Below are 13,874 nucleotides of genomic sequence, written 5' to 3' on the forward strand. Positions count from 1 at the left end.
TACGCCTTTCCATGTTTGTCAATACAGCTTGTGATCTTGGAGAACTGAATAATGGATAATGGTAATAAGGGATATCATGTTTCTTTTTCAATGTCTTTCAGTTTGACGTAATATAGGAATATAAAAGCGTGGAAAAAAGGGGGAAGCCGTAGAGGGATGCCAAAAAAGGACAAAAACGCGCGCGGGCACAAACTGTATGTATAAATGTTTTCCTTTTAAAAACTTAATAAAACCAAATAGAAAAAAAAGCAGGAAAGAATAACCGAAAAAAATATCAACGAAATCTGTCGTCTCCGCAAGTGAGTGTGAGCAAGACACACAGGTAGCCCACGCTTTGGTTTTAGTGAACAGTAGAAAACCAATAAAATATATTAAAAAATGATAAATAATTTTCACATTTGTAAACTAATACTATAGAAATGAACTAGTATTATTGTTATAGAAGACTAGTTTAATATCTTATCATTTTCAATAATATTCCGAAACATTCTACAACTAAGCTTGGGCTACCTGTGGTGTCACAGTCAGCTAGCTGAATGTCCTAAAGTGTGACTGGAAAGTACTACACATCAGCGTAAAAAGTTTAATACCGTTTCTACTGAAGCTGTTAAAATGGGTCTTCAAGGTTCGCATCACTAAAGATTCTGCAAGTAAAACAAGTAAAAATTAATAAATGGAGGAAGAAATATGTAGTGAATTAGCGAAAACAAGTCAGGATTCAGAAATCAGAGACCTAAACAAATCCAGCTTAGAAAATACTGGAAGAGAAAGTTCTTTATGCCGATGGAGCAGCTTCACAGAGACCAGCATACAGTTTGCAGAATCAGATTCTTCGGGAAATACATCTACTGTTGGTTCTAGTTCAGTCCAAGGATCAGAGGAAAGTAGAGGCAAAGCTTCAAGTTTATCATCGTCCAGATCAAGTATAAATGGCGCTGATGCTAAGATTAGAGCTGAGAAATACGAAGATGAACACCATGAAGGGTACTCTCAAGACGAGTTTGAGCTATTGGAGGTATATATTTTACAGTTTTTTTATATATATATTGAATAATAAAGAAAGTTTCTTGATAAACATTAAAAACCACAGGAAACCCAATCCGTGTAAATTTGAATAAATAAATAAATAAAATAAATTTGAACTTTATTTCTAAATAGTGTCAAGCACCAATAAACTTGTAGCCCTAAAATTTCCCTCCTGAATTTCTTTACCAGGTAAACTTACCACTCTTTTCACTGATATGCGCTTATTGAGATAACAGTTGCAACAGGGAAATAGGCAAAACACTGCTGCCAATCAGAGTTATAAAGTTAGCGACCAATATTTTTGATTGACAGAAGTGTATTGCACAATTTGCCTGATGTGACTGTTGTCTTGATCAGCACATAGCAATAAAAAGAGTGGTAATGTTTTTTTTATTTTCAGGAAAGTGATAAAACTGAAGACAGTGGTGGAGAATTAAAAGAAGAATTTCTAGATAAAAAGCTTCAGATTCTACGCAGTAAAAAAATATCTGCTTCAACAAATGTGAAAAAATCTCAGCTTATTTTGGGTTAGTATATCTATTGTCATCATCATAACCTTTAAGGTGCTGACACATGGTGAAACATTGCACACAACAGGACTGTTGCAGCGTGTCTACCCCAAACTTGTTGCATGCAACAAATCTGAAGTTGAATCGCACTCTACTCTTGCAACATTGTGCGCAACAAATTTCATCATGTGGCTCATAACTGCAACATTACTGCAACATTTTGGAAATTTCTAGCCAATCAGCTTGCACCAAAATTATAACTGCTGACTAAATATCTTAACATAGCAGGCTGACACAAGCAATGTTGCATGATTTTGTTGCAATGGGTTTCGCCCCGATTCAAATTTGTTGCTTGCAATGTTGTGCAACGTTGCACCATGTGGCACCTTTAGAATGCATGTATCATTAACATGTGCTTATATGTCATCTCTATGTTCACTCATCATTGACTGTCATTGTCATCATTATTCATGTAACTGTCTCAGTTATGGCTAGGCTATTTTACGGATCGATTGGACTAGACACTTTAGATCCCTTGATCTCTTTTAATCTTTGTTGTTAAATCAATCGTAAAACTATAATAAATCAAATGAGATAAATTGCTAACTAATCTTACTGACAGTCGTACATACATGCAATCATACAATAATCGCAATAGAGCTTAAAGAAAATACAATAATTCCTAAAATAATAATACAAGTAAAATCATACCTTGTCTAGCTGCTTGCAAACTTGAACTATGCTAAACGTGGCTTGTGTCCACTTACTTAGCTCATATGACAGAATTGGTCTTTGTTCTATGTAAACACGTATGTCTTTCAATCATCATTTTGGATAAAACTCATGACATCAGTCACGATTCATTTTAACCATCATTAACACCATGCATCACCACCATTGTGTATCCTGATCATCATCTATCATGATTATACATCATGCATCATAATCTATATGTGTCATCATCATAGTCATTATCATGTATTTCTAAATATAATAACTAAAGGAGAATTACCTTGAATTACCTATAGTGTCTAAATTAAGAGCTTTCCCATTTAAAATTATACATAACATTATACCAACAAAATCATTTCTTTCTAAAATAAAAATAATTAGAGATAATAATTGCTTTTTTCTGATTCAGTACAATTTAACCATTGAGCACCTATTTTATGACTGTCCTTGTGCTGTCACCTTCTGGAATGAATTCCTTGATTGGGCCCAGAAAATCTTCACATTTACGGAAAGGCATTTTATTCTGACATTTTATACGGTCATCACCCAAAAGAAAAACAACTCAATAACTTTAATCAAATACTATTTCATTCACACAAAGTGCCTTCACAAGGAACATTTCTTTTTTTGACAATTTCAAATTCTTACTACTTGAGAAAATTCAAATAATAAAAAAATATAGCAATTAATAACAATACAAATCATATAATCATAATCATGATTCGATTTTCAATGAATGAAATAGGAATATGTTGCTCAATTTAAAATAAGAACTTAAATAGGATAAAAAAGTCACTGTTGTGGTGTGTGTGTGTTCCTGTGTGTGTGCGTATATATGTGTATATTAAATTAATCTGATGATGGTAATTATAATATTTATATTTATTACAAAAAAACAATGTAATTATAATAATATACAAATTATAATTAAAAAAATTATTAGAGTACAAACACTATAAGTGTGTAACATAAATACCACTAAATACTCTAAATTATGCTAATCCTATTGTTTTCTATTGTTTAATTAGCACTATTTACTACAATAGTGCAAAGTGTTGCACACTTTTAGTGTTTGTACTCTAGAAAAAAATAAATAAAAAAAGATTTTAAAAAATCATTTATTATCCTTATCATCATTAGCATCATTATCATGTATCTTCATTGTCAATCTATTTCATCATATATTATCATTATCATATTGTGTTTATAGTGGAACCAGAGGTCCAAATGGTGTATTACCAAAACAAGATTCATCTCTTGAACAAAAAACAAATAAATGGAAAAGCCCAACACAAGCAAGGTATTTTTGGAGAGTACCATTCATTTTTAGAAGACTAAGAGCCAGAGGAATTAAGGAGAGGGGCCATCAGTGTCTTACCCAGCCAAACAGGGAGGTCGTTCATTTATCACTGAAGAAGACAGATCTACAGTAATAGGTTCACCATTAAAAAGGATTTTGTGCATCACTTGTTATATAAAATTGTTTTTCATTTTCTGATGAAGAAATAGGTGATAAACATCCAAAGAACATCAAAGATGAACCACATCAATTGGAAAATGCAAGAAATGTTGAAAGACTTAAAGTAAATAATATTTTACTCAAGATGAAAAAGGTGAGAATCAGAGACAACCAATATTGAAAAGCTGACAAACGTAATAATTCTTTCTTTAAAAAAAAATTCAGGAGAATGCTGTTCCAGTTCATCGACCACAAAAGTGCAAAAAGTGCAGGTAAATACGAATGAAATGGCTTTACAATTTTGAAAACCATAACAAATAAAATCCTTTTATTTTCTAGTTTTCAATCATTCCCAAGGTGATAAAATAACAAGACACAGTGGCCATGTTTGATGATATAACAAAAGAGACTAAGGCTGCTTTCATAATGTATGGCAGAGGTGGGGCAGGTGAAATCTTTAAGTGACAAACCGGGCAATAGAGACGTGCTCACACTAAATCCGTGAAACAAATACTAATTTTTAGCACTAAATAGTGATAATTAAACAATAGAAAACAAAGGATTCTATATGAAATAGTACTAATTAGTACTATTTAATGTTCACGGTTTTAGTGCGTGCACTCTATCTTGTAGCTTCTTCTAAAAATTTTGCATCCCCCCCCAATTCTGTGAAACAATTTTCAAATCTCCCCATTTTACTGGTAAAATTTTTTCCAATCCCCCCTAAATTTTACCTGCCCCCCTTCTCTGCTATACATTATGAACGCAGCCTAATGATGGATATTTTGTTCAAATTCATCCAACATAGCAGCTGTGAAAACCATCATTTTTTTAATTCCAAAGGCTTTGTCATTATTTTAACCCTAAAATTCAAAATCGAAAATGAATGCATGATACATTGCAAGTTATAATCTTGGTGTATTTTAAAGAAAACTCCAAGGAAAACTAGCAGAGGAAAGTTATATCACAAAGAAGACGGAAAACTTGAAAAAGCAAGAGATAGAAAAAAACATAGAGAAGCATTTATATGAAAAGGTTGGTAAAAATAATTAGAAAGCTATAAAGACCAATAAGTATATTTATTTCTGTATAAATATTTATTTTTCTATTCATTTTTTTTCTAATCAGGATTCTGCAACTTTGATTGCCGAGATAATCAAATCAGGCCCAAAACCAAGTGATCCACCTCAAGAAATATGGGACAAGCTACTAAGAAAAGGAGAATACAGTTGACTTTGACCTAGCTAGCTAGTTACTGCAGCTTCTCACTTATAAAAATTAAAAACAAACCCTTGCTGACAGCATAAAGTTCCCTTTCTCTCATGAACTAGACTAGCAGTCACAGGGGGAAAGAATCAAAGATATAATCAGGGCTAACCCTTTTTACCTAGCTAGGTACTGCAACTGTTGCTTGAAGAAGTGAAAAAGAAACTCTAACTTGCAGCAAAAAATGCTTTCCCCTTCTCTTCCATGTTGTAAGAAGAAGGAATTGAAAAGACCATAATCAGACCACAGACCTGATCAAGACAAAAGTCATGACAGGGAAATCAGGCAATAAACACTTGTCAATAGCACAGCGGTCGTGACGTCATAAAAACGAAGACAAAGGCGAAATTCGGACAAACAAACTTACAAGTTTACTTTCAGCAGATAATTTTCACAGCCGATCACAGTTGATCTTAGTTTACATGGGTTTTTATTTTAACTTTAAGTAAAAATAATAAAATCGGTTCGTACAATCCTCGTAGCGGTTAAACAGAATGCAATGTTTGTCTGAATCTTTAAGCTATTTTTAGAATCAGCGTGCTGTGCTATTAGAGTATGTAAAGTTACAGAACAATTTATTTGATTGATGGCAGTGTATTGTCCAATTTCCCTGTCACAGCTGTTGTCTCAATCCATGCTGAGAAACGAACAAGTGTTTAAGCTCTCTAGCCTGTGTAGTGGCCCTCTTTTTCTTCACATAAAAAAATAAGAGGGTGGCTACACTGGCTGAAAGCTCTCTTTCTTGGTCGATTCCGCAAATGATCACACTAGCGACCCTTTCATTTGTTTAGGATGATAGATTCTAAAGAGACTTGATAACAACCAGCTATCTGACAAAGACTAAACTATTATTATAGCAAAACCAAATATTCAATGTGGTCACTACCAAAAAACTACAGTACATTGGCATGTCTTTATTAACACATTTATGAACAAATACTATTAACAAATTCTACCATGATTTAAATATGAGAGGGTTGTAAAAGGCGAGATATAAAATGGTCAAATCATTGAAAAGTGACCATTTTGCATTTCAATAAAAATAAACACAGTCGAGTTTATGAAATGATAGATATGGCCATTTCATGTTTCATGAAAAACAGTCAAATCACATTTTGCAAAATAACCATTTACCACCCTGTACATATTTATAAGACATTCAATTGATAAGGCTCAGCCACATTCTATAACATTATTTTATAAAACTCACTTTTACATTATTACAGTGAAAATCGTTGCATCGCAACCCTGTTTCAAAACCCTGATTGGATTTTTAGTCTATTTGTCAATCATCTTGGGATTTTTGCTGTAATAATAATCACTGACAGCTCACATAAAAATAATTATATTTTCTGACTTCCCCCTAATAAATTTATTCTTTGTGATTGTATGCGTGGGAAACATGGTTGATTCATTCCAAACAGAAATCAATTCATAATAGCTTGTCTGGTATTATTCAATCACATGCTTGAATCTTAGTAATTATTTAGATAGGCACTTGAATGACTTTCCTTCTGGACCAACGAGAATGAAAAATGTTACACAGCCAATTATAATGAACGGTCCTCAATGATATTATTATAATATTATTAAAGGACAAATACCATGTTTTCCACTCATGAAAACAGAAATTTTGAAAATAATTTCCTATTTTAAAGTTCTCATTTTTTTATCAGTTAGCAACAAATAATGCAATCCAAGTTTATTTTAAAGCAAAGAAGATGGCTGAAAGTCTTGCAGTAACCTCCTACGAAGATGTTCTTAGTGTTGCGTGACAGGCACTAACAACGTCTGCATAGGAGGCTAGTTTTACAGTTGTTGTCTTCACTTTCTTAGTCCAAACAAGTGCCACAGAAAGGAGGAAGATCCCCCAACATAAAGTAAACTATCTTGAATTCTACTCATTTTAACATTCACACTTTCCCCAAAAATTTCCCCTCTACTACACTGCTTCATACAGACACCGGATTTGAAAAATTCTGCGTGAGAATATTTTACATTAAACTAAATTTTGAGCCTTCAATTTGCTGGTTAATTGGTACACCTGCCAAGCAAGAGCCATTTTTGGCAAACACATTACAACTATATGTACATTATTTGGGATATGTACAATATGGTACTGTATTAGAATATTATTTCTGATGGAACAGTTTTTATATAATTATATACATGCGTAGAGAATGTTATGGTACAGGAGCCAAGGAATTTTTTTTCATTATGTGTTATGATTGGTATTAAAGATTAGATTCATTTTGAATCTCAGCACCACCATGTGAAAGGTGATTTTGCAGCTATAAAATCTGTTGTTTTAATGATTGTATTCGATATAATAATGAATAATGATGAAAATAAATTACCATAGCAGCTGCAAACCCATGAGGAATTTTAAATGACAATGAGGTTTGGCTAAAATCATAACAAATGAATTTCAAATTAACAATGTCTGTCTTTAAGAGGGGTTTGATTGCAGAACAAAGGGTCAAACAAACAATTCGAAATTCCCCTTGGATCTGCCTCTAGTGTGTCTAGCATGATTGTTCATCGTTTCCAACATCACTTTCCCATTTTGATTGGTATTACAGTGCAAACAGAAAACCTGTGAAAAAGTACTAAAACTAAATAATGCAAATCCTTTTTCATTTTTAAAAAAAACAATCTTGAGACAGTGCAAGTTAGTACTTTTCCATGACTTTATATTTACACTCTAGCTTTTGCACCCTTTAGCTACCTGATAAAGGTTATTGTTTAAGTATCTCCTGTTTTGTATGCATGTCCAGAAGAAATAACTGCACTGCTTTCATTAGGTGCATTATTGTTGTTCCATTTAAATGTAGAAAGAAGATCAAAGTCCTCAGCAGTGCTTTCATCTTGAAATCCTAAGTTAGGCCCACTTTTCTTTTCTTTATTTGTTCCTTTATTAGGGAGCAAAGTTTCCTTATTCCCTGACCACTCTTTTATAGTAGACTTCAGGCTTGAAAATCTGTGTGATGCAGGATCGATCTGACTTGATAGCTCCCCAGCAATATCTGGAATAGAACTGTCTATATTACAAACAGACAAGGTATCTGCTGATACCATGTGACTTACTACTTCAGGGCTATCAACGACTGAGCATGTCTTGTCCCCCTTAGGTTTAGGGTCGTCAAATGATGCTGCCGTCGAAATGCAGGTACTTGAAAAACTTACTGATGTAGATCTCGTGACTTCCAAAGTAGGACTGCTGGTACAAGGTATTCTGTCTCTAGGAGACACAGATGTAGTAACAGGCAGACTCTTTGTACTGCTTGTTATCATCTGAGACTGGGGTAAGAATGTATCAGCAATTTTCTGTGGTCCAACAACAATATTGAAGACTTGTCTTTCCATGCTGTGGATGGCTGTGGCTGCATCAATGTTTCCACTTACTGCTTTATTCATTGACCTCATACTATAATCCAAATTCTGTGGACAACTTAGGTTGGCAATATTCAACCTTAAATCACTAGTAGGAGTACTGAAGCCAGGAGTGTTTCCACTACTTGGTGCCATACTGTTGGTTACTTTTGGTAAAGGTATTTTTGCAAGGATCTTTTCAATTTCTGAAAATGTTTCCTTTGATCCTACTGAGGCTGGAGTGGTTTTGGGTGTCAAATCTAAAACATGTGCTTCTGGTAATCTCTTGTCTTTATCTTTATTACCATGTGAGACAAGTCTTGAAGTTGAGTTTTGCAGTGAGCCACTTTGTGGTACAGCAATATTAAATGTAGCCATTGACCTGCTTCCAGCTGCTAAACTAGTATGTACATTTGAATGCATGCTTGAAGGTTTTGGAGGATCTTGCAGCATTACTTGTGTATTAACAGGGCCTGAAACCAGCAACTGCCTGAGGCTGCTAGCAGTAGATAGAACAGGGATACCAATTGTAGTCGAGGGCTTAATTACGAAGTCTTTACCTTCAGAAGAAAGATGAACAAGCTCTGTTAAAGGCATTGGTGCTTTGGTTTGCTGTTCAGGTCCTGGAGACATTGATGACAGTATTGGTGTAGATGTAGCTTGCTGAACCCTTACAAGTGTTTTAGTTTGTGTTGGTTGAGACACACTTGCTACATGTACTGGAGGAGCCTTCATTATCAACTGTCTATACTGAACAGGAACATTGGTTGTATTGCCAGTATTTTGAAGACTGCCTTGCTTGTTTGAGACTGGTACTTTATCTTGAAACACAACCTTGGTGTTCAATGTTCCTGTAGGATGTGTGGTCATACTTGTGGATACAGAAGTATTACTCTGCTGTATGGGAGCAGTTTTAGCATTGGGCAGCCCTATGACATTTGAAGACTGTAGTGCACCTTTTATTTGTGGAAATGGAGTATTAAAGACTTGTGGTTGACTGGTTGGCTTGAAGACAAGTTTGAATGGCGCTGCTGTACCAGAAAGTGAAGAACTGGGGACAATAAATGTTTTCTGATTTAATGCAGGTGTCTTTGAAGAAGGTGTATGCACAAGTGTGACATAACCTGATGCTGGTGGTTGTGTCATAGTGGGACTCCTCACTGAGATACCTTGCTGCAATGCTACCTTAGATCCAGTTGCTTGTGGTACTTGTATTATAGGCTTGCCTTTAGTGCCCATGGGTAATACTGTAATACTCTGTGGGGCCGCCGTTGTTACTAACTTTGTTACTGCTGTGCTGTGCGTTGCCATAGTAACATTTCCTGACAAAGGTAACACTGCAATACTTCGTGGTGTTACTAGCTTGTTTGCCATTGATGGTATCATCTGTACCATCCCTGTGCTATGTGTTAACATGGTAACATTTGTTGTCACGGTTGGTAACATTGAGATACTTTTTGACGTTACCCCTTTTGTCAATGTTGTTGGAGTCATCTGTAACATAGTGGTACCTTGTGTTGCCATAGTATTAGCTGTCATGGGTATCAAAGTAACATTTCGTTGCGTTGCCGATGGGGCTGGTCTCAGCTGTTTCAATTTGAGTACAGACAAAGATAATGTAGATTTTGCTGTCATAGGTGATGTTTTAAGAGTCTGATGAGCGTTTATTTTGGCTGTTACCACTTGCTTCGTTGTTGCAATTGGAACCATTTGGTTTTGCTGCATCTTCGCAAAAGTAATCAAAGGTTTTTCTTGTAATGGCCTATTTGCAGTGTGCTTCTCCTGCACAGAAAGCATTGTTTGATGTTGAGACACTGTTTGTGAGACATTAACCTGGGGTGAACATTGTGGTTTTGCTAAAATAGAAGTTGTTGTAGTTCCAGTTCCTCTTTCACTGACATCCTTTGATCCCTCACTAGTAGCTGCTTGTTCTGTTGCTGTGGTGACTTCTTTGCTGACTGTTGTATCTATTAAGCCATGATGTTGAACTTTGTCTTTAGTGGTTCCTTCAGGACACAAGGATTCCTCTATTGATGATGATGCAGCACTTTCTTCAGCAATTCCTTCAGGTCTTTTCTTCATGTTCTCAGTCTCACTAACTTTAGCTTGAGATTGGTTATCATCTACTCCATGTGTTTCCTCCTTTGACTGTTCTAATATTACCTTGTTCTTTGAGGAAGCAAGGTGAACACTTGTGTTTTTACCGTCCTCAGGGGTTAAAGCTTCCAAATTACGCTGGACAAAAGTACCTTTTGTGACCGTAGCAGCTACACTTGAGGAGTTTATGCCCACGACCAAGGGTGTGAAAACTCTGTTTGTTGGCTTTGATGTTCCTTGGAGTTCTTTAGTGTTGCATGATGCTGAAACCTCTGCACCAACATCCTCTTGGTTAGTTTGTTCATTTTCAATGTTGTTTGTACTTGGAGGGACAGAATTTTTGCTATTGGTACTTACTGCTGAAATACTTGGAACATTAACTTGTTTCATTGTGTCATTTGAAATTTTGATATGGACAACATTCTTACTTTCAATTCCTTTCAGAGGCTCAGGTTTTGTTACTATTGTCAAAGTACCTGAGCCATGGGGTTTTTGGTGTACCCTGTACTTGGTTAAATTGCAAACGATTTTGTTAACCGAAGAATCATTTGCAGAATTCTTTTGCTCAGCATCACTTGTTCTTGTGTGTGGGATGCTGTCTCTTGTATCCACACTTGAGCTACTGGTTTTCGGTGCTTCTTTATCAGTACTCTGATCTACTGAAGGGGTCTCAATGTTGTCTGAAGGGGCAATGGCTACAAACTCTTTCATCTTGTTATTAAAAGCTGCCTTTACATAGTTGGAGAGTTCTCTTGGCTTTGGTATTTTTGGCAATTTGGCTTGAGAATCAGTTTGCAAACTCTTTAAGAGTTTTCCTTCTGAAGGTGGTCTACCTTTTCTTGTGATGTGTTTTTTCTGTTGATTACTTGAAGTATCATCAGTTTTATTATCCTCAGTTTCCTGAGAAATCTTGCCATCTTTGCTTGATTCTTCTGGTGGAATTTCAACTTCAATGCCAAGAGTCCTTAAGTGTTCAGTTACCTTGTTAAGATCAAGCAGTTTATCATCATCAAGGTCTTTACCAAACAGAAGAGAATTCAATCTACTTCTTAGCTCCTTGTTTTCCATTCCAACAATGTTCTTCTCAGACTCTAAAAGCTGGCCTTCTACTTCATACTGCTCCAACGTTTCAATAGCCTTTGTGAGAATGGCCTGCTTACTGAAGTAATAATCTCTTACATCATTAAAGAGTTCAACCTTTAGACGATAAAACAGATCTCCAATGGTGTGCCTTCTGTTTCTTTCTGTAGCACTCCGCACTGCTTTTACATACTCTTGTGGTTGGAGAAACTTGGGCAATCCTGATAAATAGGAAGATTTTAGGTAGCAACTACTCTTGGAGTCTTCATTATCAGGTATTATGATCTTAATAATCCTTCCTTCGAAATCAGCTGCATAGTTCATATACAGTTGAATGTCATTTTCATAAACTTGAATGCTGACATCTATGGTACCTTTGGTAGTCTTATCTGGGAAAGAACTCAGATGTCCAAACAAATAGCTCTTGGGCAGCGCTTTGACAATGTCAATCCTTGGCTTGTTGGCATCAGGCTCATTTGACTCAATGTCAATATCCGAGGTGTCATTTGATTCATCTAAGGAGTTTATAAAAACAGAAGAAGAGCCAGAAAATATTCTGCTCTTCAGATTCAGCCAAGCTTCTTGATCACCATAGCTACTGTTATTGCTACTATCATTCCCACTGTTCTCTGATAAATTGTCTGCTCCAGTGTTGATATCACAACTGCTACTACCACGCGAGTCGTTCTCCCACTGGGATGGTAACTGCTGACCAAAACTAACATCCTCTGAAGATTCATCTTGTTTGTACTTGTTTTGCCTTTCATGGTGTCGTTCCACAAGACTTACTCCACCTGAACGAGCACAGTAATCAATTTTTTCAACTTTGTTAGAAACTTTGATCCTTTGGACTTTCAAATCATGAATATTTGGCCTTTTTGTTTGTAAATGAGGAACAGCTGGAGAGTAAATTTCATCCTCTACTTGTATTACACTGACTTCTGCTTCAATCATATTGGCATCTGTCTCCATGGTAGCTGAACTAGGAGTAACTTTTTCATGTTCTGTAAGTACAACTTTAGTGATCTCTGGCTGACAGGCATCCTTTCTCAAGAAATTAGAGGGAATGGAAATTTCCTTTTTTTCTTCTTCTATTTTCAAGAAGGAAGAGGGGCTTTCAATTTGCTTTTCCTCAGACTTTATACTGTTGACAGTATTTTCTCCAATATCTTTCTTTTTCTTCTTAATCCTAAACATTGTCTGACATGTTTGGTCATGGATGCTTTTATCTCGTTTTCTTTTTTTCTTTTTCCTTTTCTCTGGGACTTCTGTTCCGATAGCAGTTGAGCATACCGATTCAATAACTGATACACTTGAAGGATATACTTCCTGTTTTGGTTCGAATAAACCAATTCTTCCTGAGCATTCAAGAGATATTTCAGAAGCATTACTTTCTTCAGCAGTTAAATCAACTTTAGGGGGTGTAAAGTATTCATCTCTTTCCTTCAAATCACTAGAATTTGGAAAAAAATTGGAATCTACTATCGATGAATTGGTACTGGTAGCCTTCATTCCTGGAAATGGTCTGATCTTCGTCTGCTTCAGCTCACGAGAAACATTAGACTTCACTTTATAAAGATTTAAGTTTGCAGTAGCATAACTTTCTAGTACTTTTTGTGAGGGTGTTCTGATTCTTTTAGAATGCACAAAGTCACTATCATTAGCAGTATAAATGAGATTTTTTTGCTGTCTAGGGGTCGATTTTTTACGTTTCCCCCCAACATTTATGCTCAAGCTACGAGTATTTACTTCATGGTCTTCGATGTGACATTCAAGCTCCTCAATACTCGAGAATGATAGAAAAGCAAAACCACTTACTATATCCAAGTCCGGTGGTAAACAAGCAGCTTTTGAGCTCGCAGAAAGATTTTTCCTCCTAGATTTTCCTCTCTTCTTGCTTATTAAGGACGATACAAAAGGTTTTACAGCAGACACGCCACTAATCGAAGGCCCGTTCGCTCGCATCGAGGTATCGTTCTCAGCCATCTTCGTCAGCTCCACACGTGGTCGTTAAAGACAGGTTTCCACGATCAATCCTCGCTTGAATTCAACTCAAAACTTCACTATGTCTTCATAGATATTTAGTTTAGGCATAGATATTTTGCACAGAGGGATAAATTCCCGATAAAGTGCTAAACTTTGCATAGATACAAGATGGAAACGACGAATAACATTACAAAAATTGCACGTGTTTTCGCCCAGAATCCTCCACCCAAGACTATTCATGGGATAGCAAACTCCTGCCTTATTAGGAATACCTTTGTCTTCTTGTCCAATCATAAACCCAGGCAATCGGCTGATTATGCAAGTAAAGTCAGAAACGTCAAAATAAA

At 35.8% G+C, this 13,874-nt stretch overlaps 2 protein-coding genes across 3 annotated transcripts; one reads left to right on the forward strand and one right to left on the reverse strand.

Moving 5' to 3' along the window:
- Positions 1 to 536: 536 nt before the first annotated feature.
- LOC116296243 (uncharacterized) lies at positions 537 to 7,015 on the forward strand. Of its 2 annotated transcripts, none has more exons than XM_031704237.2 (7): positions 537 to 1,015; positions 1,427 to 1,553; positions 3,478 to 3,567; positions 3,771 to 3,880; positions 3,952 to 3,998; positions 4,656 to 4,761; positions 4,855 to 7,015. In XM_031704237.2, exons 1-7 carry the CDS (start codon positions 674 to 676, stop codon positions 4,957 to 4,959), a joined length of 927 nt encoding a protein of 308 aa, XP_031560097.2. In that variant the 5' UTR covers positions 537 to 673; the 3' UTR covers positions 4,960 to 7,015. The 2 variants fall into 2 exon arrangements, with proteins under 2 accessions (XP_031560097.2, XP_031560099.2); XM_031704239.2 differs by having other exon boundaries at positions 3,777 to 3,880.
- On the reverse strand, positions 5,892 to 13,719 carry LOC116296242 (uncharacterized). The gene has a single exon (XM_031704236.2). The coding sequence runs from the start codon at positions 13,525 to 13,527 to the stop codon at positions 7,738 to 7,740; it is 5,790 nt and encodes a 1,929-aa protein (XP_031560096.1). The 5' UTR covers positions 13,528 to 13,719; the 3' UTR covers positions 5,892 to 7,737.
- Positions 13,720 to 13,874: the final 155 nt, after the last annotated feature.

The sequence above is a fragment of the Actinia tenebrosa genome, unplaced genomic scaffold (genome assembly GCF_029948245.1).
Source record: "Actinia tenebrosa isolate PJP-AT-01 unplaced genomic scaffold, QUT_ActTen_1.0 PGA_scaffold7__59_contigs__length_16204524, whole genome shotgun sequence".
NCBI classification, from domain to species: domain Eukaryota; kingdom Metazoa; phylum Cnidaria; class Anthozoa; order Actiniaria; family Actiniidae; genus Actinia; species Actinia tenebrosa.

Excerpts from the sequence above, each read along its gene's own strand:
- LOC116296243 (XM_031704237.2), top strand. The coding sequence starts at position 674 with ATGGAGGAAGAAATATGTAGTGAATTAGCGAAAACAAGTCAGGATTCA. Across the intron at positions 3,881-3,951 it reads TTTTACTCAAGATGAAAAAG|GAGAATGCTGTTCCAGTTCA; the intron begins GTGAGAATCAGA and ends AAAAAAATTCAG. Across the intron at positions 3,999-4,655 it reads CAAAAGTGCAAAAAGTGCAG|AAAACTCCAAGGAAAACTAG; the intron begins GTAAATACGAAT and ends TGTATTTTAAAG.
- LOC116296242 (XM_031704236.2), bottom strand. The coding sequence starts at position 13,527 with ATGGCTGAGAACGATACCTCGATGCGAGCGAACGGGCCTTCGATTAGT.